At 51.4% G+C, this 21,997-nt stretch overlaps 1 protein-coding gene and 2 long non-coding RNA genes across 3 annotated transcripts in view; 1 reads left to right on the plus strand and 2 right to left on the minus strand.

Moving 5' to 3' along the window:
• Positions 1-10,877, plus strand: part of LOC123724025 (slit homolog 2 protein-like) — a gene marked incomplete at its 5' end in the record, with an annotated part of 168,906 nt that extends 158,029 nt beyond the window's left edge. The window contains 2 exon segments of the mRNA XM_045712225.1: positions 1,600-1,814; positions 10,461-10,877. Of these exon segments, the coding sequence (XP_045568181.1) occupies positions 1,600-1,814; positions 10,461-10,726 (481 nt within the window).
• Positions 10,878-17,051: 6,174 nt separating this feature from the next.
• Positions 17,052-17,665, minus strand: LOC123732895 (uncharacterized). Its single transcript, XR_006763468.1, has 3 exons — positions 17,618-17,665; positions 17,395-17,518; positions 17,052-17,363 (listed from the first exon to the last, which is right to left on the minus strand). It is a non-coding gene; the product is annotated as an uncharacterized lncRNA (long non-coding RNA).
• Positions 17,666-17,686: 21 nt separating this feature from the next.
• Positions 17,687-18,454, minus strand: LOC123732894 (uncharacterized). Its single transcript, XR_006763467.1, has 4 exons — positions 18,336-18,454; positions 17,971-18,168; positions 17,779-17,908; positions 17,687-17,747 (listed from the first exon to the last, which is right to left on the minus strand). It is a non-coding gene; the product is annotated as an uncharacterized lncRNA (long non-coding RNA).
• Positions 18,455-21,997: the final 3,543 nt, after the last annotated feature.

Raw genomic sequence — 21,997 nt, forward strand, 5'->3', positions numbered from 1 at the left:
GAGGGGAGGGGAGGGGGAGAGGGATGGGTGAGGGGAGGGGGAGGGGGAGAGGGAGGGGAGGGTGAAGAGGGATGGGTGAGGGGAGGGGAGGGGGAGAGGGATGGAGTGAGGGGATGGGTGAGGGGAGGGGGAGGGAGGAGAGGGATGGGGGAGGGAGGGGGAGGGGGAGAGGGATGGAGTGAGGGGAGGGGAGGGGGAGAGGGATGGGGAGGGAGGGGAGGGGGAGAGGGATGGAGTGAGGGAGGGGGAGGGAGGAGGGATGGGGAGGGAGGAGAGGGATGGGGTGGGGGGAGGGGAGGGGGAGAGGGGAGGGAGGAGAGGGATGGGGTGAGGGGAGGGGGAGGGGGAGAGGGGAGGGGAGGGAGGGGGAGGGAGGAGAGGGATGGGGTGAGGGGAGGGGGGGGGAGAGGGGAGGGGGAGAGGGATGGGGTGAGGGGAGGGGAGGGGGAGAGGGATGGGGTGAGGGGAGGGGAGGGGGAGAGGGAGGGGGAGGGGAGGGGGAGGGAGGAGAGGGATGGGGTGAGGGGAGGGGAGGGGGAGAGGGGAGGGGAGGGGAGGGGGAGGGGGAGAGGGATGGAGTGAGGGGAGGGGAGGGGAGAGGGAGGGGAGGGTGAAGAGGGATGGGTGAGGGGAGGGGAGGGGGAGAGGGATGGAGTGAGGGGATGGGTGAGGGGAGGGGAGGGGGAGAGGGATGGGGAGGGGAGGGGGAGGGGGAGAGGGATGGGTGAGGGGAGGGGGAGGGGGAGAGGGAGGGGAGGGTGAAGAGGGATGGGTGAGGGGAGGGGAGGGGGAGAGGGATGGAGTGAGGGGATGGGTGAGGGGAGGGGAGGGAGGAGAGGGATGGGGAGGGGAGGGGGAGGGGGAGAGGGATGGAGTGAGGGGAGGGGGAGGGGGAGAGGGATGGGGAGGGGAGGGAGGGGGAGAGGGATGGAGTGAGGGGAGGGGAGGGGGAGAGGGGAGGGGAGGGTGAAGAGGGATGGGTGAGGGGAGGGGGAAGGGGGAGAGGGATGGGTGAGGGGAGGGGGAGGGGGGAGAGGGATGGGTGAGGGGAGGGGGAGGGGGGAGAGGGATGGAGTGAGGGGAGGGATGGCTGACCAGCTGCTGGTTGGTTGTATGTGGGATTTCGATCAATTTAAATTGTCTCCCTCTCTCTCCTTCCTCCTCCTCTCTCCATCTCTCTCCATCCTCTCCCTCCTCCCCCTCCTCTCTCCATCTCTCTCCCTCCTCCCCCTCCTCTCTCCATCCTCTCCCTCCCCCCTCCTCCCCCTCTCTCTCTTTCTCCATCCTCTCCCTCCTCTCTCCATCTCTCTCCCTCCTCTCCCTCCTCTCTCCATCTCTCTCTCTCCAACTCTCTCCCTCCCCCTCTTCTCTCCATCTCTCTCTCTCTCTCCATCCTCTCCCTCCCCCCACCTCCCCCTTCTCTCTCCCTCCCCCTTCTCACCCTCCTCCCCCTCTCTCTCTCTCCTTCCTCTCCCTCCTCCCCTCCTCTCCCCCCTCTCTCTCTCCATCCTCTCCCTCCCCCTCTCTCCCCTCTCTCTCTCCCTCCTCCCCCTCTCCCTCCTCCCCCCTCCTCTCTCCTTCCTCTCCCTCCTCCCCCAGGTGTATCCATGGTTCATGTCTTCCTATCAATTCCTACTCCTACTCCTGTCGCTGCCAGCCTGGCTTCCTAGGGGTGCTGTGTGACGAGGCAGACCAGGAAGTGCTGGACCCGTGTCAGCTGACCAGGTGTAAACATGGGAAATGTAGGCTGTCTGGCCTGGGCAAGGCCTACTGTCAATGTAACCCAGGATACACGGGGGACGCCTGCGACAGAGGTGTCTGCTCTAAACTTTATGCTGTCTGTCTGCTCTAAACTTTATGCTGTCTGTCTGCTCTAAACTTTATGCTGTCTGTCTGCTCTAAACTTTATGCTGTCTGTCTGCTCTAAACTTTATGCTGTCTGTCTGTCTGTCTGTCTGCTCCAGCCTCCTCTGATCCTCCGCCTCCCAGCAGAGGGGTCACCCAGGTGAGATTCTCAGGGTCAGAGGTCAGCCCTTTCTGCCCCGCCCCCTCTCCTTAACCCATCCTCCTCCACAGCCAATCACGTTGGAGACCACGCTTCCCGTTCCACATCAGCTTGTTTCAACCTCAGTGTTTTACCAACCTCACCTGTCTGCTTGTTTCAACCTGTCAGTGTTTTACCAACCTCACCTGTCTGCTTGTTTCAACCTCAGTGTTTTACCAACCTCACCTGTCTGCTTGTTTCAACCTCAGTGTTTTACCAACCTCACCTGTCTGCTTGTTTCAACCTCAGTGTTTTACCAACCTCACCTGTCTGCTTGTTTCAACCTCAGTGTTTTACCAACCTCACCTGTCTGCTGGTTTCAACCTCAGTGTTTTACCAACCTCACCTGTCTGCTGGTTTCAACCTCAGTGTTTTACCAACCTCAACTGTCTGCTTGTTTCAACCTCAGTGTTTTACCAACCTCACCTGTCTGCTTGTTTCAACCTCAGTGTTTTACCAACCTCACCTGTCTGCTGGTTTCAACCTCAGTGTTTTACCAACCTCACCTGTCTGCTTGTTTCAACCTCAGTGTTTTACCAACCTCACCTGTCTGCTTGTTTCAACCTGTCAGTGTTTTACCAACCTCACCTGTCAGCTTGTTTCAACCTCAGTGTTTTACCAACCTCACCTGTCTGCTTGTTTCAACCTGTCAGTGTTTTACCAACCTCACCTGTCTGCTTGTTTCAACCTCAGTGTTTTACCAACCTCACCTGTCTGCTTGTTTCAACCTCAGTGTTTTACCAACCTCACCTGTCAGCTTGTTTCAACCTGTCAGTGTTTTACCAACCTCACCTGTCTGCTTGTTTCAGCCTCAGTGTTTTACCAACCTCACCTGTCTGCTTGTTTCAACCTCAGTGTTTTACCAACCTCACCTGTCTGCTTGTTTCAACCTCAGTGTTTTACCAACCTCACCTGTCTGCTGGTTTCAACCTGTCAGTGTTTTACCAACCTCACCTGTCTGCTTGTTTCAACCTGTCAGTGTTTTACCAACCTCACCTGTCTGCTTGTTTCAACCTCAGTCAGTGTTTTACCAACCTCACCTGTCAGCTTGTTTCAACCTCAGTGTTTTACCAACCTCACCTGTCTGCTGGTTTCAACCTCAGTGTTTCACCAACCTCACCTGTCTGCTGGTTTCAACCTCAGTGTTTCACCAACCTCACCTGTCAGCTTGTTTCAACCTGTCAGTGTTTTACCAACCTCACCTGTCTGCTTGTTTCAACCTCAGTGTTTTACCAACCTCACCTGTCAGCTGGTTTCAACCTCAGTGTTTTACCAACCTCACCTGTCTGCTTGTTTCAACCTGTCAGTGTTTTACCAACCTCACCTGTCTGCTTGTTTCAACCTCAGTGTTTTACCAACCTCACCTGTCAGCTTGTTTCAACCTCAGTGTTTTACCAACCTCACCTGTCAGCTTGTTTCAACCTCAGTGTTTTACCAACCTCACCTGTCTGCTTGTTTCAACCTCAGTGTTTTACCAACCTCACCTGTCTGCTTGTTTCAACCTCAGTGTTTTACCAACCTCACCTGTCAGCTTGTTTCAACCTCAGTGTTTTACCAACCTCACCTGTCTGCTGGTTTCAACCTCAGTGTTTTACCAACCTCACCTGTCTGCTGGTTTCAACCTCAGTGTTTTACCAACCTCACCTGTCAGCTTGTTTCAACCTCAGTGTTTTACCAACCTCACCTGTCTGCTGGTTTCAACCTCAGTGTTTTACCAACCTCACCTGTCAGCTTGTTTCAACCTCAGTGTTTTACCAACCTCACCTGTCTGCTGGTTTCAACCTCAGTGTTTTACCAACCTCACCTGTCTGCTGGTTTCAACCTCAGTGTTTTACCAACCTCACCTGTCAGCTTGTTTCAACCTCAGTGTTTTACCAACCTCACCTGTCTGCTTGTTTCAACCTCAGTGTTTTACCAACCTCACCTGTCTGCTTGTTTCAACCTGTCAGTGTTTTACCAACCTCACCTGTCAGCTTGTTTCAACCTCAGTGTTTTACCAACCTCACCTGTCTGCTTGTTTCAACCTGTCAGTGTTTTACCAACCTCACCTGTCTGCTTGTTTCAACCTCAGTGTTTTACCAACCTCACCTGTCTGCTTGTTTCAACCTCAGTGTTTTACCAACCTCACCTGTCAGCTTGTTTCAACCTCAGTCAAGTGTTTTGCCAACCTCACCTGTCTGCTTGTTTCAGCCTCAGTGTTTTACCAACCTCACCTGTCTGCTTGTTTCAACCTCAGTGTTTTACCAACCTCACCTGTCTGCTTGTTTCAACCTCAGTGTTTTACCAACCTCACCTGTCTGCTTGTTTCAACCTCAGTGTTTTACCAACCTCACCTGTCTGCTTGTTTCAACCTCAGTGTTTTACCAACCTCACCTGTCAGCTTGCTTCAACCTGTCAGTGTTTTACCAACCTCACCTGTCTGCTTGTTTCAGCCTCAGTGTTTTACCAACCTCACCTGTCTGCTTGTTTCAACCTCAGTGTTTTACCAACCTCACCTGTCTGCTTGTTTCAACCTCAGTGTTTTACCAACCTCACCTGTCTGCTGGTTTCAACCTGTCAGTGTTATACCAACCTCACCTGTCTGCTTGTTTCAACCTGCCAGTGTTTTACCAACCTCACCTGTCTGCTTGTTTCAACCTCAGTCAGTGTTTTACCAACCTCACCTGTCAGCTTGTTTCAACCTCAGTGTTTTACCAACCTCACCTGTCTGCTGGTTTCAACCTCAGTGTTTCACCAACCTCACCTGTCTGCTGGTTTCAACCTCAGTGTTTCACCAACCTCACCTGTCAGCTTGTTTCAACCTGTCAGTGTTTTACCAACCTCACCTGTCTGCTTGTTTCAACCTCAGTGTTTTACCAACCTCACCTGTCAGCTTGTTTCAACCTCAGTGTTTTACCAACCTCACCTGTCTGCTTGTTTCAACCTGTCAGTGTTTTACCAACCTCACCTGTCTGCTTGTTTCAACCTCAGTGTTTTACCAACCTCACCTGTCAGCTTGTTTCAACCTCAGTGTTTTACCAACCTCACCTGTCAGCTTGTTTCAACCTCAATGTTTTACCAACCTCACCTGTCTGCTTGTTTCAACCTCAGTGTTTTACCAACCTCACCTGTCTGCTTGTTTCAACCTCAGTGTTTTACCAACCTCACCTGTCTGCTGGTTTCAACCTCAGTGTTTTACCAACCTCACCTGTCAGCTTGTTTCAACCTCAGTGTTTTACCAACCTCACCTGTCTGCTGGTTTCAACCTCAGTGTTTTACCAACCTCACCTGTCAGCTTGTTTCAACCTCAGTGTTTTACCAACCTCACCTGTCTGCTGGTTTCAACCTCAGTGTTTTACCAACCTCACCTGTCTGCTGGTTTCAACCTCAGTGTTTTACCAACCTCACCTGTCAGCTTGTTTCAACCTCAGTGTTTTACCAACCTCACCTGTCTGCTTGTTTCAACCTCAGTGTTTTACCAACCTCACCTGTCTGCTTGTTTCAACCTGTCAGTGTTTTACCAACCTCACCTGTCAGCTTGTTTCAACCTCAGTGTTTTACCAACCTCACCTGTCTGCTTGTTTCAACCTGTCAGTGTTTTACCAACCTCACCTGTCTGCTTGTTTCAACCTCAGTGTTTTACCAACCTCACCTGTCTGCTTGTTTCAACCTCAGTGTTTTACCAACCTCACCTGTCAGCTTGTTTCAACCTCAGTCAAGTGTTTTACCAACCTCACCTGTCTGCTTGTTTCAACCTCAGTGTTTTACCAACCTCACCTGTCTGCTTGTTTCAACCTGTCAGTGTTTTACCAACCTCACCTGTCTGCTTGTTTCAACCTCAGTCAGTGTTTTACCAACCTCACCTGTCAGCTTGTTTCAACCTCAGTGTTTTACCAACCTCACCTGTCTGCTGGTTTCAACCTCAGTGTTTCACCAACCTCACCTGTCTGCTGGTTTCAACCTCAGTGTTTCACCAACCTCACCTGTCAGCTTGTTTCAACCTGTCAGTGTTTTACCAACCTCACCTGTCTGCTTGTTTCAACCTCAGTGTTTTACCAACCTCACCTGTCAGCTTGTTTCAACCTCAGTGTTTTACCAACCTCACCTGTCTGCTTGTTTCAACCTGTCAGTGTTTTACCAACCTCACCTGTCTGCTTGTTTCAACCTCAGTGTTTTAACAACCTCACCTGTCAGCTTGTTTCAACCTCAGTGTTTTACCAACCTCACCTGTCAGCTTGTTTCAACCTCAGTGTTTTACCAACCTCACCTGTCAGCTTGTTTCAACCTCAGTGTTTTACCAACCTCACCTGTCTGCTTGTTTCAACCTCAGTGTTTTACCAACCTCACCTGTCTGCTTGTTTCAACCTCAGTGTTTTACCAACCTCACCTGTCAGCTTGTTTCAACCTCAGTGTTTTACCAACCTCACCTGTCTGCTTGTTTCAACCTCAGTGTTTTACCAACCTCACCTGTCAGATTGTTTCAACCTCAGTGTTTTACCAACCTCACCTGTCTGCTTGTTTCAACCTCAGTGTTTTACCAACCTCACCTGTCAGCTTGTTTCAACCTCAGTGTTTTACCAACCTCACCTGTCAGCTTGTTTCAACCTCAGTGTTTTACCAACCTCACCTGTCTGCTTGTTTCAACCTCAGTGTTTTACCAACCTCACCTGTCTGCTTGTTTCAACCTCAGTGTTTTACCAACCTCACCTGTCTGCTTGTTTCAACCTGTCAGTGTTTTACCAACCTCACCTGTCTGCTTGTTTCAACCTCAGTGTTTTACCAACCTCACCTGTCAGCTTGTTTCAACCTCAGTGTTTTACCAACCTCACCTGTCTGCTTGTTTCAACCTCAGTGTTTTACCAACCTCACCTGTCAGCTTGTTTCAACCTCAGTGTTTTACCAACCTCACCTGTCTGCTTGTTTCAACCTCAGTGTTTTACCAACCTCACCTGTCTGCTTGTTTCAACCTCAGTGTTTTACCAACCTCACCTGTCTGCTTGTTTCAACCTCAGTGTTTTACCAACCTCACCTGTCAGCTTGTTTCAACCTCAGTGTTTTATCAACCTCACCTGTCTGCTGGTTTCAACCTCAGTGTTTTACCAACCTCACCTGTCAGCTTGTTTCAACCTCAGTTTTACCAACCTCACCTGTCAGCTTGTTTCAACCTCAGTGTTTTACCAACCTCACCTGTCAGCTTGTTTCAACCTCAGTGTTTTACTAACCTCACCTGTCTGCTTGTTTCAACCTCAGTGTTTTACCAACCTCACCTGTCAGCTTGTTTCAACCTCAGTGTTTTACCAACCTCACCTGTCTGCTTGTTTCAACCTCAGTGTTTTACCAACCTCACCTGTCTGCTTGTTTCAACCTCAGTGTTTTACCAACCTCACCTGTCTGCTTGTTTCAACCTCAGTGTTTTACCAACCTCACCTGTCTGCTTGTTTCAACCTCAGTCAGTGTTTTACCAACCTCACCTGTCTGCTTGTTTCAACCTCAGTCAGTGTTTTACCAACCTCACCTGTCTGCTTGTTTCAACCTCAGTGTTTTACCAACCTCACCTGTCTGCTTGTTTCAACCTCAGTGTTTTACCAACCTCACCTGTCTGCTTGTTTCAACCTCAGTGTTTTACCAACCTCACCTGTCAGCTTGTTTCAACCTCAGTGTTTTACCAACCTCACCTGTCAGCTTGTTTCAACCTCAGTGTTTCACCAACCTCACCTGTCTGCTTGTTTCAACCTCAGTGTTTTACCAACCTCACCTGTCTGCTTGTTTCAACCTGTCAGTGTTTTACCAACCTCACCTGTCTGCTTGTTTCAACCTCAGTGTTTTACCAACCTCACCTGTCTGCTTGTTTCAACCTCAGTGTTTCACCAACCTCACCTGTCTGCTTGTTTCAACCTCAGTGTTTCACCAACCTCACCTGTCTGCTTGTTTCAACCTCAGTGTTTTACCAACCTCACCTGTCTGCTTGTTTCAACCTCAGTGTTTTACCAACCTCACCTGTCTGCTTGTTTCAACCTCAGTGTTTTACCAACCTCACCTGTCAGCTTGTTTCAACCTCAGTGTTTTATCAACCTCACCTGTCTGCTGGTTTCAACCTCAGTGTTTTACCAACCTCACCTGTCAGCTTGTTTCAACCTCAGTTTTACCAACCTCACCTGTCAGCTTGTTTCAACCTCAGTGTTTTACCAACCTCACCTGTCAGCTTGTTTCAACCTCAGTGTTTTACTAACCTCACCTGTCTGCTTGTTTCAACCTCAGTGTTTTACCAACCTCACCTGTCAGCTTGTTTCAACCTCAGTGTTTTACCAACCTCACCTGTCTGCTTGTTTCAACCTCAGTGTTTTACCAACCTCACCTGTCTGCTTGTTTCAACCTCAGTGTTTTACCAACCTCACCTGTCTGCTTGTTTCAACCTCAGTGTTTTACCAACCTCACCTGTCTGCTTGTTTCAACCTCAGTCAGTGTTTTACCAACCTCACCTGTCTGCTTGTTTCAACCTCAGTCAGTGTTTTACCAACCTCACCTGTCTGCTTGTTTCAACCTCAGTGTTTTACCAACCTCACCTGTCTGCTTGTTTCAACCTCAGTGTTTTACCAACCTCACCTGTCTGCTTGTTTCAACCTCAGTGTTTTACCAACCTCACCTGTCAGCTTGTTTCAACCTCAGTGTTTTACCAACCTCACCTGTCAGCTTGTTTCAACCTCAGTGTTTCACCAACCTCACCTGTCTGCTTGTTTCAACCTCAGTGTTTTACCAACCTCACCTGTCTGCTTGTTTCAACCTGTCAGTGTTTTACCAACCTCACCTGTCTGCTTGTTTCAACCTCAGTGTTTTACCAACCTCACCTGTCTGCTTGTTTCAACCTCAGTGTTTCACCAACCTCACCTGTCTGCTTGTTTCAACCTCAGTGTTTCACCAACCTCACCTGTCTGCTTGTTTCAACCTCAGTGTTTTACCAACCTCACCTGTCTGTTTGTTTCAACCTCAGTGTTTTACCAACCTCACCTGTCTGCTTGTTTCAACCTCAGTGTTTTACCAACCTCACCTGTCTGCTTGTTTCAACCTCAGTCAGTGTTTTACCAACCTCACCTGTCTGCTTGTTTCAACCTCAGTCAGTGTTTTACCAACCTCACCTGTCTGCTTGTTTCAACCTCAGTGTTTTACCAACCTCACCTGTCTGCTTGTTTCAACCTCAGTGTTTTACCAACCTCACCTGTCTGCTTGTTTCAACCTCAGTGTTTTACCAACCTCACCTGTCTGCTTGTTTCAACCTCAGTGTTTTACCAACCTCACCTGTCTGCTGGTTTCAACCTCAGTGTTTTACCAACCTCACCTGTCTGCTTGTTTCAACCTCAGTGTTTTACCAACCTCACCTGTCTGCTTGTTTCAACCTCAGTGTTTTACCAACCTCACCTGTCTGCTGGTTTCAACCTCAGTGTTTTACCAACCTCACCTGTCAGCTTGTTTCAACCTCAGTGTTTTACCAACCTCACCTGTCTGCTTGTTTCAACCTCAGTGTTTTACCAACCTCACCTGTCTGCTTGTTTCAACCTCAGTGTTTTACCAACCTCACCTGTCTGCTTGTTTCAACCTGTCAGTGTTTTACCAACCTCACCTGTCTGCTTGTTTCAACCTGTCAGTGTTTTACCAACCTCACCTGTCTGCTTGTTTCAACCTCAGTGTTTTACCAACCTCACCTGTCTGCTTGTTTCAACCTCAGTGTTTTACCAACCTCACCTGTCTGCTGGTTTCAACCTCAGTGTTTTACCAACCTCACCTGTCTGCTTGTTTCAACCTCAGTGTTTTACCAACCTCACCTGTCTGCTTGTTTCAACCTCAGTGTTTTACCAACCTCACCTGTCTGCTTGTTTCAACCTCAGTGTTTTACCAACCTCACCTGTCTGCTGGTTTCAACCTCAGTGTTTTACCAACCTCACCTGTCTGCTTGTTTCAACCTCAGTGTTTTACCAACCTCACCTGTCTGCTTGTTTCAACCTCAGTCAGTGTTTTACCAACTCGCATCCTCTGCTCTCTCCTTTCACACTCTTCCTTCCTTGTTCCTCCCTCCCTCCATCAATCCACACCTCTCATTTCTCTCCCTCTCTGTCATCTATTCCTCTAACTACCCCCCCTCCCCCTCTGAGCCCCTCTTCTCTCTCTCTCTCTAATCCCCTTCTTCTCTCTCTCCCTCTCTAATCCCTTGTTCTCTCTCTCCCTCTCTAATCCCTTCCTCTCTCTCTCTCCCTCTCTAATCCCTTCTTCTCTCTCTCTCTCTAAACCCTTCTCTCTCTCTCTCCCTCTCTAATCCCTTCTTCTCTCTCCCTCTCTAATCCCTTCCTCTCTCTCTCTCTCTAAGACTCTCTCCCTCTCTCTAATCCCTTCCTCTCTCTCTCCCTCTCTAATCCCTTCCTCTCTCTCTCTCTCTCTTCCCCTGTAGAGGTGGTCTGTCGAGGGGAACGGCTCCGAGATGTCTACCAGCTCCAGAGGGGCTATTCGGCGTGTGAAACCCAGGAGAAGATCTCTCGTCTAGAGTGCCGCGGCTCCTGTCCGGAGGGGGCTGAAGGGAGGGGCGGGAGCGGCTGCTGCAGCCCTTTACGTTCCAAACGTAGGAAATACACCTTCCACTGCACCGACGGCTCCTCCTTCGTACAGGAAGTGGAGAAGGTGGTGAAGTGCGGCTGTACAAAGTGTCCTCCCTCGTAAAACGTCCCCCTCCCCCTGTACCCTGGGATGAAAGGTTCCACCTCCTGTTCCTGTCTCTCCCTGGAAGGAAACCCGTCCATCCGTCTCTCCTCCTCAGGCCTCATCCCCCTCTCATCCTCCTCCTCTGACCTCATCCCCCTCTCCTCCTCCGATCTCATCCCTCTCCTCCTCCTCCAACCTCATCCCCCTCTCCTCCTCTGACCTCATCCCCCTCTCTCCTCCTCCGACCTCATCCCCCTCTCCTCCTCCGATCTCATCCCTCTCTCCTCCTCCGACCTCATCCCTCTCTCCTCCTCTGACCTCATCCCCCTCTCCTCCTCAGGCCTCATCCCCCTCTCTCCTCCGATTTCATCCCTCTCTCCTCCTCCGACTTCATCCCCCTCTCCTCCTCCGACCTCATCCCCCTCTCATCCTCCTCCGAACTCATCCCCCTCTCCTCCTCCGACCTCATCCCCCTCTCCTCCTCCGATCTCATCCCTCTCTCCTCCTCCGACCTCATCCCCCTCTCCTCCTCCGACCTCATCCCCCTCTCCTCCTCCGACCTCATCCCTCTCTCCTCCTCCGACCTCATCCTCCTCTCCTCCTCCTCCTCCGACCTCATCCTTCTCTCCTCCTCAACCTCATCCCTCTCTCCTCCTCCGACCTCATCCCCCTCTCCTCCTCCTCCTCCGACCTCATCCCCCTCTCCTCCTCCGACCTCATCCCTCTCTCCTCCGACCTCATCCCCCTCTCCTCCTCCGACCTCATCCTCCTCTCCTCCTCCTCCGACCTCATCCCCTCCCCCTCTCCTCCTCTGACCTCATCCCTCTCTCCTCATCCCCCTCTCTCCTCCTCCGACCTCATCCCTCTCTCCTCCTCTTCCGACCTCATCCTTCTCTCCTCCTCCGACCTCATCCCCCTCTCCTCCTCCGACCTCATCCCTCTCTCCTCCTCCGACCTCATCCTCCTCTCCTCCTCCTCCGACCTCATCCCCCTCTCCTCTTCCTCCGACCTCATCCCCCTCTCCTCCTCCGACCTCATCCTTCTCTCCTCCTCCGACCTCATCCTCCTCTCCTCCTCCTCCGACCTCACCCCCCTCTCCTCCTCCGACCTCATCCCTCTCCTCCGACCTCATCCCTCTCTCCTCCTCCGACCTCATCCTCCTCTCCTCCTCCTCCGACCTCATCCCCCTCTCCTCTTCCTCCGACCTCATCCCCCTCTCCTCCTCCTCATCCCTCTCTCCTCCTCCGACCTCATTCCCCTCTCATCCTCCGACTTCATCCCCCTCTCCTCCTCCTCCTCCTCATCCCTCTCTCCTCCTCCGACTTCATCCTCTTCTCCTCTTCCTCCGACCTCATCCCCCTCTCCTCCTCCGACCTCATCCTCCTCTCCTCCTCCTCCTCCGACCTCATCCCCCTCCCCTCTCCTCCTCTGACCTCATCCCTCTCTCCTCATCCCCCTCTCTCCTCCTCCGACCTCATCCCTCTCTCCTCCTCTTCCGACCTCATCCTTCTCTCCTCCTCCGACCTCATCCCCCTCTCCTCCTCCGACCTCATCCCTCTCTCCTCCTCCGACCTCATCCTCCTCTCCTCCTCCTCCGACCTCATCCCCCTCTCCTCTTCCTCCGACCTCATCCCCCTCTCCTCCTCCGACCTCATCCTTCTCTCCTCCTCCGACCTCATCCTCCTCTCCTCCTCCTCCGACCTCACCCCCTCTCCTCCTCCGACCTCATCCCTCTCCTCCGACCTCATCCCTCTCTCCTCCTCCGACCTCATCCTCCTCTCCTCTTCCTCCGACCTCATCCCCCTCTCCTCCTCCGACCTCATCCCTCTCTCCTCCTCCGACCTCATCCTCCTCTCCTCCTCCTCCGACCTCATCCCCCTCTCCTCTTCCTCCGACCTCATCCCCCTCTCCTCCTCCTCATCCCTCTCTCCTCCTCCGACCTCATTCCCCTCTCATCCTCCGACTTCATCCCCCTCTCCTCCTCCTCCTCCTCATCCCTCTCTCCTCCTCCGACTTCATCCTCTTCTCCTCTTCCTCCGACCTCATCCCTCTCTCCTCCTCCGACCTCATCCCTCTCTCCTCCTCCGACCTCATCCTCCTCTCCTCCTCTTCCGACCTCATCCCCCTCTCCTCTTCCTCTGACCTCATCCCCCTCTCCTCCTCCTCATCCCTCTCTCCTCCTCCGACCTCATTCCCCTCTCATCCTCCGACTTCATCCCCCTCTCCTCCTCCTCCTCCTCATCCCTCTCTCCTCCTCCGACCTCATCCCTCTCTCCTCTTCCGACCTCATCCCTCTCTCCTCCTCTGACCTCATCCTCCTCCTCCTCCTCCTCCTCCGACCTCATCCCCCTCTCCTCCTCCTCATCCCTCTCTCCTCCTCCGACCTCATCCCCCCTCTCCTCCTCCTCATCCCTCTCTCCTCCTCCGACCTCATTCCCCTCTCATCCTCCGACTTCATCCCCCTCTCCTCCGCCTCCTCCTCATCCCCCTCTCCTCCTCCTCCTCCTCCGATTTCATCCCTCTCTCCTCCTCCAACTTCATCCCCCTCTCCTCCTCCGACCTCATCCCCCTCTCATCCTCCTCCGAACTCATCCCCCTCTCCTCCTCCGACCTCATCCCCCTCTCCTCCTCCGATCTCATCCCTCTCTCCTCCTCCGACCTCATCCCCCTCTCCTCCTCCGACCTCATCCCCCTCTCCTCCTCCGACCTCATCCCTCTCTCCTCCTCCGACCTCATCCTCCTCTCCTCCTCCTCCTCCTCCGACCTCATCCTTCTCTCCTCCTCAACCTCATCCCTCTCTCCTCCTCCGACCTCATCCCCCTCTCCTCCTCCTCCTCCGACCTCATCCCCCTCTCCTCCTCCGACCTCATCCCTCTCTCCTCCGACCTCATCCCCCTCTCCTCCTCCGACCTCATCCCCCTCTCCTCCTCCGACCTCATCCTCCTCTCCTCCTCCTCCGACCTCATCCCCCTCCCCCTCTCCTCCTCTGACCTCATCCCTCTCTCCTCATCCCCCTCTCTCCTCCTCCGACCTCATCCCTCTCTCCTCCTCTTCCGACCTCATCCTTCTCTCCTCCTCCGACCTCATCCCCCTCTCCTCCTCCGACCTCATCCCTCTCTCCTCCTCCGACCTCATCCTCCTCTCCTCCTCCTCCGACCTCATCCCCCTCTCCTCTTCCTCCGACCTCATCCCCCTCTCCTCCTCCGACCTCATCCTTCTCTCCTCCTCCGACCTCATCCTCCTCTCCTCCTCCTCCGACCTCACCCCCCCTCTCCTCCTCCGACCTCATCCCTCTCCTCCGACCTCATCCCTCTCTCCTCCTCCGACCTCATCCTCCTCTCCTCTTCCTGCGACCTCATCCCCCTCTCCTCCTCCGACCTCATCCCTCTCTCCTCCTCCGACCTCATCCTCCTCCTCCTCCGACCTCATCCCCCTCTCCTCTTCCTCTGACCTCATCCCCCTCTCCTCCTCCTCATCCCTCTCTCCTCCTCCGACCTCATTCCCCTCTCATCCTCCGACTTCATCCCCCTCTCCTCCTCCTCCTCCTCATCCCTCTCTCCTCCTCCGACTTCATCCTCTTCTCCTCTTCCTCCGACCTCATCCCCCTCTCCTCCTCCGACCTCATCCCTCTCTCCTCCTCCGACCTCATCCTCCTCTCCTCCTCTTCCGACCTCATCCCCCTCTCCTCTTCCTCTGACCTCATCCCCCTCTCCTCCTCCTCATCCCTCTCTCCTCCTCCGACCTCATTCCCCTCTCATCCTCCGACTTCATCCCCCTCTCCTCCTCCTCCTCCTCATCCCTCTCTCCTCCTCCGACCTCATCCCTCTCTCCTCTTCCGACCTCATCCCTCTCTCCTCCTCTGACCTCATCCTCCTCTCCTCCTCCTCCTCCTCCGACCTCATCCCCTCTCCTCCTCCTCATCCCCTCTCTCCTCCTCCGACCTCATCCCCCTCTCCTCCTCCTCATCCCTCTCTCCTCCTCCGACCTCATTCCCCTCTCATCCTCCGACTTCATCCCCCTCTCCTCCGCCTCCTCCTCATCCCCTCTCCTCCTCCTCCTCCTCCGACCTCATCCCTCTCCTCCTCCTCCAACCTCATCCCCCTCTCCTCCTCCTCCTCCTCCTCATCCCTTTCCTCCTCCTCCGACCTCATCCCCCTCTCCTCCTCCTCCAACCTCATCCCCCTCTCCTCCTCCTCCAACCTCATCCCCCTCTCCTTCTCCTCCTCCTCCTCATCCCTCTCTCCTCCTCCGACCTCATCCCTCTCTCCTCCTCCTCCAACCTCATCCCTCTCTCCTCCTCCAACCTCATCCCTCTCTCCTCCTCCTCCTCCTCCTCCGACCTCATCCCCCTCTCCTCCTCCTCCTCCGACCTCATCCCTCTCTCCTCCTCCGACCTCATCCCCCTCTCCTCCTCCTCCTCCAACCTCATCCCTCTCCTCCTCCTCCAACCTCATCCCCCTCTCCTCCTCCTCCTCCGACCTCATCCCTCTCTCCTCCTCCGACCTCATCCCCCTCTCCTCCTCCTCCTCCAACCTCATCCCTCTCCTCCTCCTCCAACCTCATCCCCCTCTCCTCCTCATCCTCCGACTTCATCCCCCTCTCCTCCGCCTCCTCCTCATCCCCCTCTCCTCCTCCTCCTCCGACCTCATCCCTCTCCTCCTCCTCCAACCTCATCCCCCTCTCCTCCTCCTCCTCCGACCTCATCCCCCTCTCCTCCTCCTCCTCCGACCTCATCCCTCTCCTCCTCCTCCAACCTCATCCCCCTCTCCTCCTCCTCCTCCTCCTCCGACCTCATCCCTCTCCTCCTCCTCCTCCTCCTCATCCCTCTCCTCCTCCTCCAACCTCATCCCCCTCTCCTCCTCCTCCTCCTCCTCCTCCTCATCCCTCTCCTCCTCCTCCTCCTCCTCATCCCTCTCCTCCTCCTCCAACCTCATCCCCCTCTCCTCCTCCTCCTCCAACCTCATCCCCCTCTCCTCCTCCTCCTCCTCCTCCTCCGACCTCATCCCTCTCCTCCTCCTCCTCCTCCTCATCCCTCTCCTCCTCCTCCTCCGACCTCATCCCTCTCCTCCTCCTCCTCCTCCTCATCCCTCTCCTCCTCCTCCTCCAACCTCATCCCCCTTCTTTTGTAACCCCCCCCCCCGAAAAGTCAAGACGAAACAAAGGAAAAACTGCAGCAGACAGAAAAAGAAATGTCCGTTGCTGGACTGTGGCCTCACCGCATCAGAGGAGATGTTGAATTATATTGTAAAATATAAGACTTATTTTTATTATCAAGCCGGGAGAAAACAAGACTCTCTGTTCCTTCTTTTCCCGTTTCGGCACGATGACGAGCGGCGTTCCACTGACGGATGACCACTTCCTGTTGTGTACTTCCTGTTTCCTGTGTTATAGGAGTCCTCTATTAACCGTAGTACTACACACACACACTACACAAACACCAGGTGGCGCTGTTCTGGTCTCAGGTCAGGGGGAGACAGAGGTAACACAACACACACACAACACACGCACACACACACACACAGAGACACACACACACACACACACACACACACACACACACACACACACACACACACACACACACACACAACACACACACAGAGACACACACACACACACACACACACAGAGACACACACACACACACACACACACACACACACAACACACACACACACACACACACACAGAGACACACACACACACACACACACACACACACAACACAACACAACACAACACAACACAACATAACACACACACACACACAGAGACACACACACAACACAACACACACACACACACACACACACACACACACACACACACACACACACACACACACACACACAGAGACACACACACACACACACACACACACACACACACACACACACACACACACACAACACAACACAACACAACACAACACACACACACACACAGACACACACACACACACACACACACACACACACACACACACACACACACACACAGAGACACACACACACACACACACACACACACACACACACACACACACACACACAACACAACACAACACAACACAACACAACACAACACACACACACACACAGACACACACACAGACGTGTAGATGGTGTAGTTATGTTTTGATAATTATTTAGGTTTAATCCTCAGCCCCAGTGCCTCCTCTCCTGTACCTGCCTGACTATTTTTAATATATATTAATTTATATTTCTCCTTTTTTATTTTTGTATTAAAGGCAGTGAAGATCGACTAGATTAACTAGATTAACTAGATTAACTAGATTAACTAACAACATATCGTGTCCTGTTTTGGGGGGTTTTTGGGGGAGGGAAGAGGGTTTAGGAGAGAAGTTATTGATGTTGTTTTGACCACTGAGTAAAACTATCGTGTTTTTTTTTTTTGTTGCCAGAAGACATAGTTACATTTTTAAATCTTCAAACAAAATGTGACATTGTGATTGAGGACATTTATTGTATATTTCTGTGGCCGTGTTGTTCCTCAGACTTTGTACTGTGCCATGATGATGATGATGATGATGATGATGATGATGATGAAGAGTAATAAGAAGTGTATAGTTCATTTATCTGACGTTCATTACATCACCTGATCCTAGACATGTTGATGGTGTAGATTACATCACCTGATCCTAGACATGGTGTAGATTACATCACCTGATCCTAGACATGGTGTAGATTACATCACCTGATCCTAGACATGTTGTAGATTACATCACCTGATCCTAGACATGTTGTAGATTACACCACCTGATCCTAGACATGTTGTAGATTACATCACCTGATCCTAGACATGTTGTAGATTACATCACCTGATCCTAGACATGTTGATGGTGTAGATTACACCACCTGATCCTAGACATGTTGTAGATTACACCACCTGATCCTAGACATGTTGTAGATTACATCACCTGATCCTAGACATGTTGTAGATTACATCACCTGATCCTAGACATGTTGATGGTGTAGATTACACCACCTGATCCTAGACATGTTGTAGATTACACCACCTGATCCTAGACATGTTGTAGATTACGTCACCTGATCCTAGACATGTTGTAGATTACATCACCTGATCCTAGACATGGTGTAGATTACATCACCTGATCCTAGACATGGTGTAGATTACATCACCTGATCCTAGACATGTTGATGGTGTAGATTACATCACCTGATCCTAGACATGGTGTAGATTACACCACCTGATCCTAGACATGGTGTAGATTACACCACCTGATCCTAGACATGGTGTAGATTACATCACCTGATCCTAGACATGGTGTAGATTACACCACCTGATCCTAGACATGGTGTAGATTACATCACCTGATCCTAGACATGTTGATGGTGTAGATTACACCACCTGATCCTAGACATGTTGATGGTGTAGATTACATCACCTGATCCTAGACATGTTGTAGATTACACCACCTGATCCTAGACATGGTGTAGATTACACCACCTGATCCTAGACATGGTGTAGATTACATCACCTGATCCTAGACATGTTGATGGTGTAGATTACACCACCTGATCCTAGACATGTTGATGGTGTAGATTACATCACCTGATCCTAGACATGTTGTAGATTACACCACCTGATCCTAGACGTGTTTATAACTTTTTAACCAATTTCTGCTTTAAAAAAAATAAAACTGTGACATTTTTTTTTTTTTCTAAATGAAACTACCTTGTTAGCCACCCGGTGTTGCTATGACGATGTTTAAACGTGTTGCTGCTAAGGTTTTGTACCCGTAGACTTCCTGATCTGGATGGATCTTAGTACTCCCTGTCCCTCAGTAGGGACTTCCTCCTTGTGTAACAGATAAATATGTCCCCCTCCCCCCCATCTTCCTCTGTGCGTTGTGCTTTATCTCCCCCCCCCCAACCCCCCACCGAGACTAATATCAGTTCCTGACTGGTGTTTGTTTATTAATAAACAACAATATTTACCTCCAGACTCGGCGTGTTGCTTTCTTTACAAAATGTTCACCCCTAGACTACACCGGATTATTGGGACGCACCCCTAGACTACACCGGACTATTGGGACGCACCCCTAGACTACACCGGATTATTGGGACGCACCCCTAGACTACACCGGATTATTGGGACGCACCCCTAAACTACACCGGACTATTGGGACGCACCCCTGGACTACACCGGGTTATTGGGACGCACCCCTAGACTACACCGGACTATTGGGACGCACCCCTAGACTACACCGGACTATTGGGACGCACCCCTAGACTACACCGGACTATTGGGACGCACCCCTAAACTACACCGGACTATTGGGACGCACCCCTGGACTACACCGGACTATTGGGACGCACCCCTAAACTACACCGGACTATTGGGACGCACCCCTGGACTACACCGGATTATTGGGACGCACCCCTAAACTACACCGGACAATTGGGACGCACCCCTAAACTACACCGGACTATTGGGACGCACCCCTAGACTACACCGGATTATTGGGACGCACCCCTAAACTACACCGGACAATTGGGACGCACCCCTAGACTACACCGGACTATTGGGACGCAGCCCTAAACTACACTGGACTATTGGGACGCACCCCTAGACTACACCGGATTATTGGGACGCACCCCTAAACTACACCGGACAATTGGGACGCAGCCCTAAACTACACTGGACTATTGGGACGCACCCCTAGACTACACTGGACTATTGGGACGCACCCCTAAACTACACCGGACTATTGGGACGCACCCCTAAACTACACTAGACTATTGGGACGCACCCCTAAACTACACCGGACTATTGGGACGCACCCCCAGACTACACCGGACTATTGGGACGCACCCCTAGACTACACCGGATTATTGGGACGCACCCCTAAACTACACCGGACAATTGGGACGCACCCCTAGACTACACCGGACTATTGGGACGCAGCCCTAAACTACACTAGACTATTGGGACGCAGCCCTAAACTACACTAGAAACTATTGAGACTCACCCCTAGACTACACTAGACTATTGAGACTCACCCCTAGACTACACTAGACTATTGAGACTCACCCCTGGACTACACTATAGACTATTGAGACTCACCCCTAGACTACACTACAGACTATTGAGACTCACCCCTAGACTACACTACAGACTATTGAGACTCACCCCTGGACTACACTAGAGACTATTGAGACTCACCCCTGGACTACACTACAGACTATTGAGACTCACCCCTGGACTACACTAGAGACTATTGAGACTCGCCCCTGGACTACACTAGATACTATTGAGACTCACCCCTAGACTACACTACAGACTGAGACTCACCCCAAGACTACACTACAGACTATTGAGACTCACCCCTAGACTACAGACTATTGAGACTCACCCCTGGACTACACTAGATACTATTGAGACTTGCCCCTGGACTACACCAGACTATTGACACTCACCCCTGGACTACACTCCAGACTGAGACTCACCCCTGGACTACAGACTATTGAGACTCACCCCTGGACTACACTACAGACTATTGAGACTCACCCCTAGACTACACTACAGACTGAGACTCACCCCTAGACTAAACCAGACTATTGAGACTCACCCCTGGACTACACTACAGACTATTGAGACTCACCCCTGGACTACACTACAGATTATTGAGACTCACCCCTAGACTACAGACTATTGAGACTCACCCCTGGACTACACTACAGACTATTGAGACTTGCCCCTGGACTACACTACAGACTATTGAGACTCACCCCTAGACTACAGACTATTGAGACTCACCCCTGGACTACACTACAGACTATTGAGACTCGCCCCTGGACTACACTACAGACTATTGAGACTCACCCCTGGACTACACTACAGACTATTGAGACTCACCCCTAGACTACAGACTATTGAGACTCACCCCTGGACTACACTACAGACTATTGAGACTCGCCCCTGGACTACACTACAGACTGAGACGAGCTCTTTGATTAGCACAAGCGTTTCCCCACCCAGCCGGGATAAAACACCCATCACTCAAATGTCATAATTATTAATTTATGCAATGATTTTATTTAACACACATATGACCAGATCCATGAAAATAAACGAGGACAAAGAAAAAAAAAACCTTTTTTTTTTAAATCAACATGTAACCAGATTAAAGTTAATGGATGGATGTTTGGGAGAATGAAAATACGACCTATTTCCCCCCCCCCCACAGGTAAAAGTCCAGTGCTCAGTCCGATCTCGTCCTGTGTCAATTCATTAGTAGGCAAACATCCTCCATAGATTCCTTTGAATCAGCTGTTGCATTGTGGGAGGGGGGGGAAGGAGCATGGACACAGTTAAAAACAATATGCTACTTTATCTAGAAAATATCTTGTTCAACTTACTTCATTTGTTTTGACCACTTTTATTTTGTGGGTCCACCCCCCCCCAAAAAAATAAAGAGCTTTTCATTTCATACAAGCATATTTTCGTCTATGTTTCACTCTCCTCGCCGGCTCTACCTTGATGACCTTTGACCATTTTCCCCAAAAAGGAGGCAGGAGTCGAACACAAATCCAATAGAGAAAAGACTTTGGTCAAATATCTCCCCCCCCCAAAAAAAAACCGGTCGTCATCCTCCATTTTAAGAAACAAAACTGACCGTAGATGAAAGTCGAAGGCCGTGTCGGAGAGCGTCAAGGTGACTGCTGACCGACCGACCGACCGACTGGTCTACAAATCATCATAAATAACTGTTAAAAGGAATTTAATATCTTGATGATAATAATCAATAATCAATTCGCCTTGACTAATGCCCAAGGTTTGTAAGACAATGGGTTATAATAATTAGGCAAGGACTCAGCTTTCTGCAAAAGGTTTCTGTAGCTTTATTCATGAGAACGTTCTGAGGTCAGGATAACAAAACAGTCATTATATAGTTCTTGCTAACTTACGCACATGCATTTACACACAAACTGTTGGTGACCTGCAACCCCCATAAACTTCTCACGCTGTTTATCACTATCCAGAGCTCAGCCTGTTCCTTTCCTTCAAGGTTAGGAACTCTCTGAAGCTTTTACTCCCTTGACCATCTGCCTCTCTATCTCTCTATACTAATTGCACACACACATTTCTTTCCCTCTCCAGTGGTTCCTGGACTTTCCGGAACTAATCAGACCAATCGATCCCTACATTGATCATTACATTGATTATTCATTAATAACCATGCCCCGTATGACTAATAATTCATCATGGTTTATTGATTCATTTACCTTTATTAGATAATTC

This window comes from Salmo salar, unplaced genomic scaffold, assembly GCF_905237065.1.
Source record: "Salmo salar unplaced genomic scaffold, Ssal_v3.1, whole genome shotgun sequence".
In the NCBI taxonomy this organism is placed as follows: Eukaryota; Metazoa; Chordata; class Actinopteri; order Salmoniformes; family Salmonidae; genus Salmo; species Salmo salar.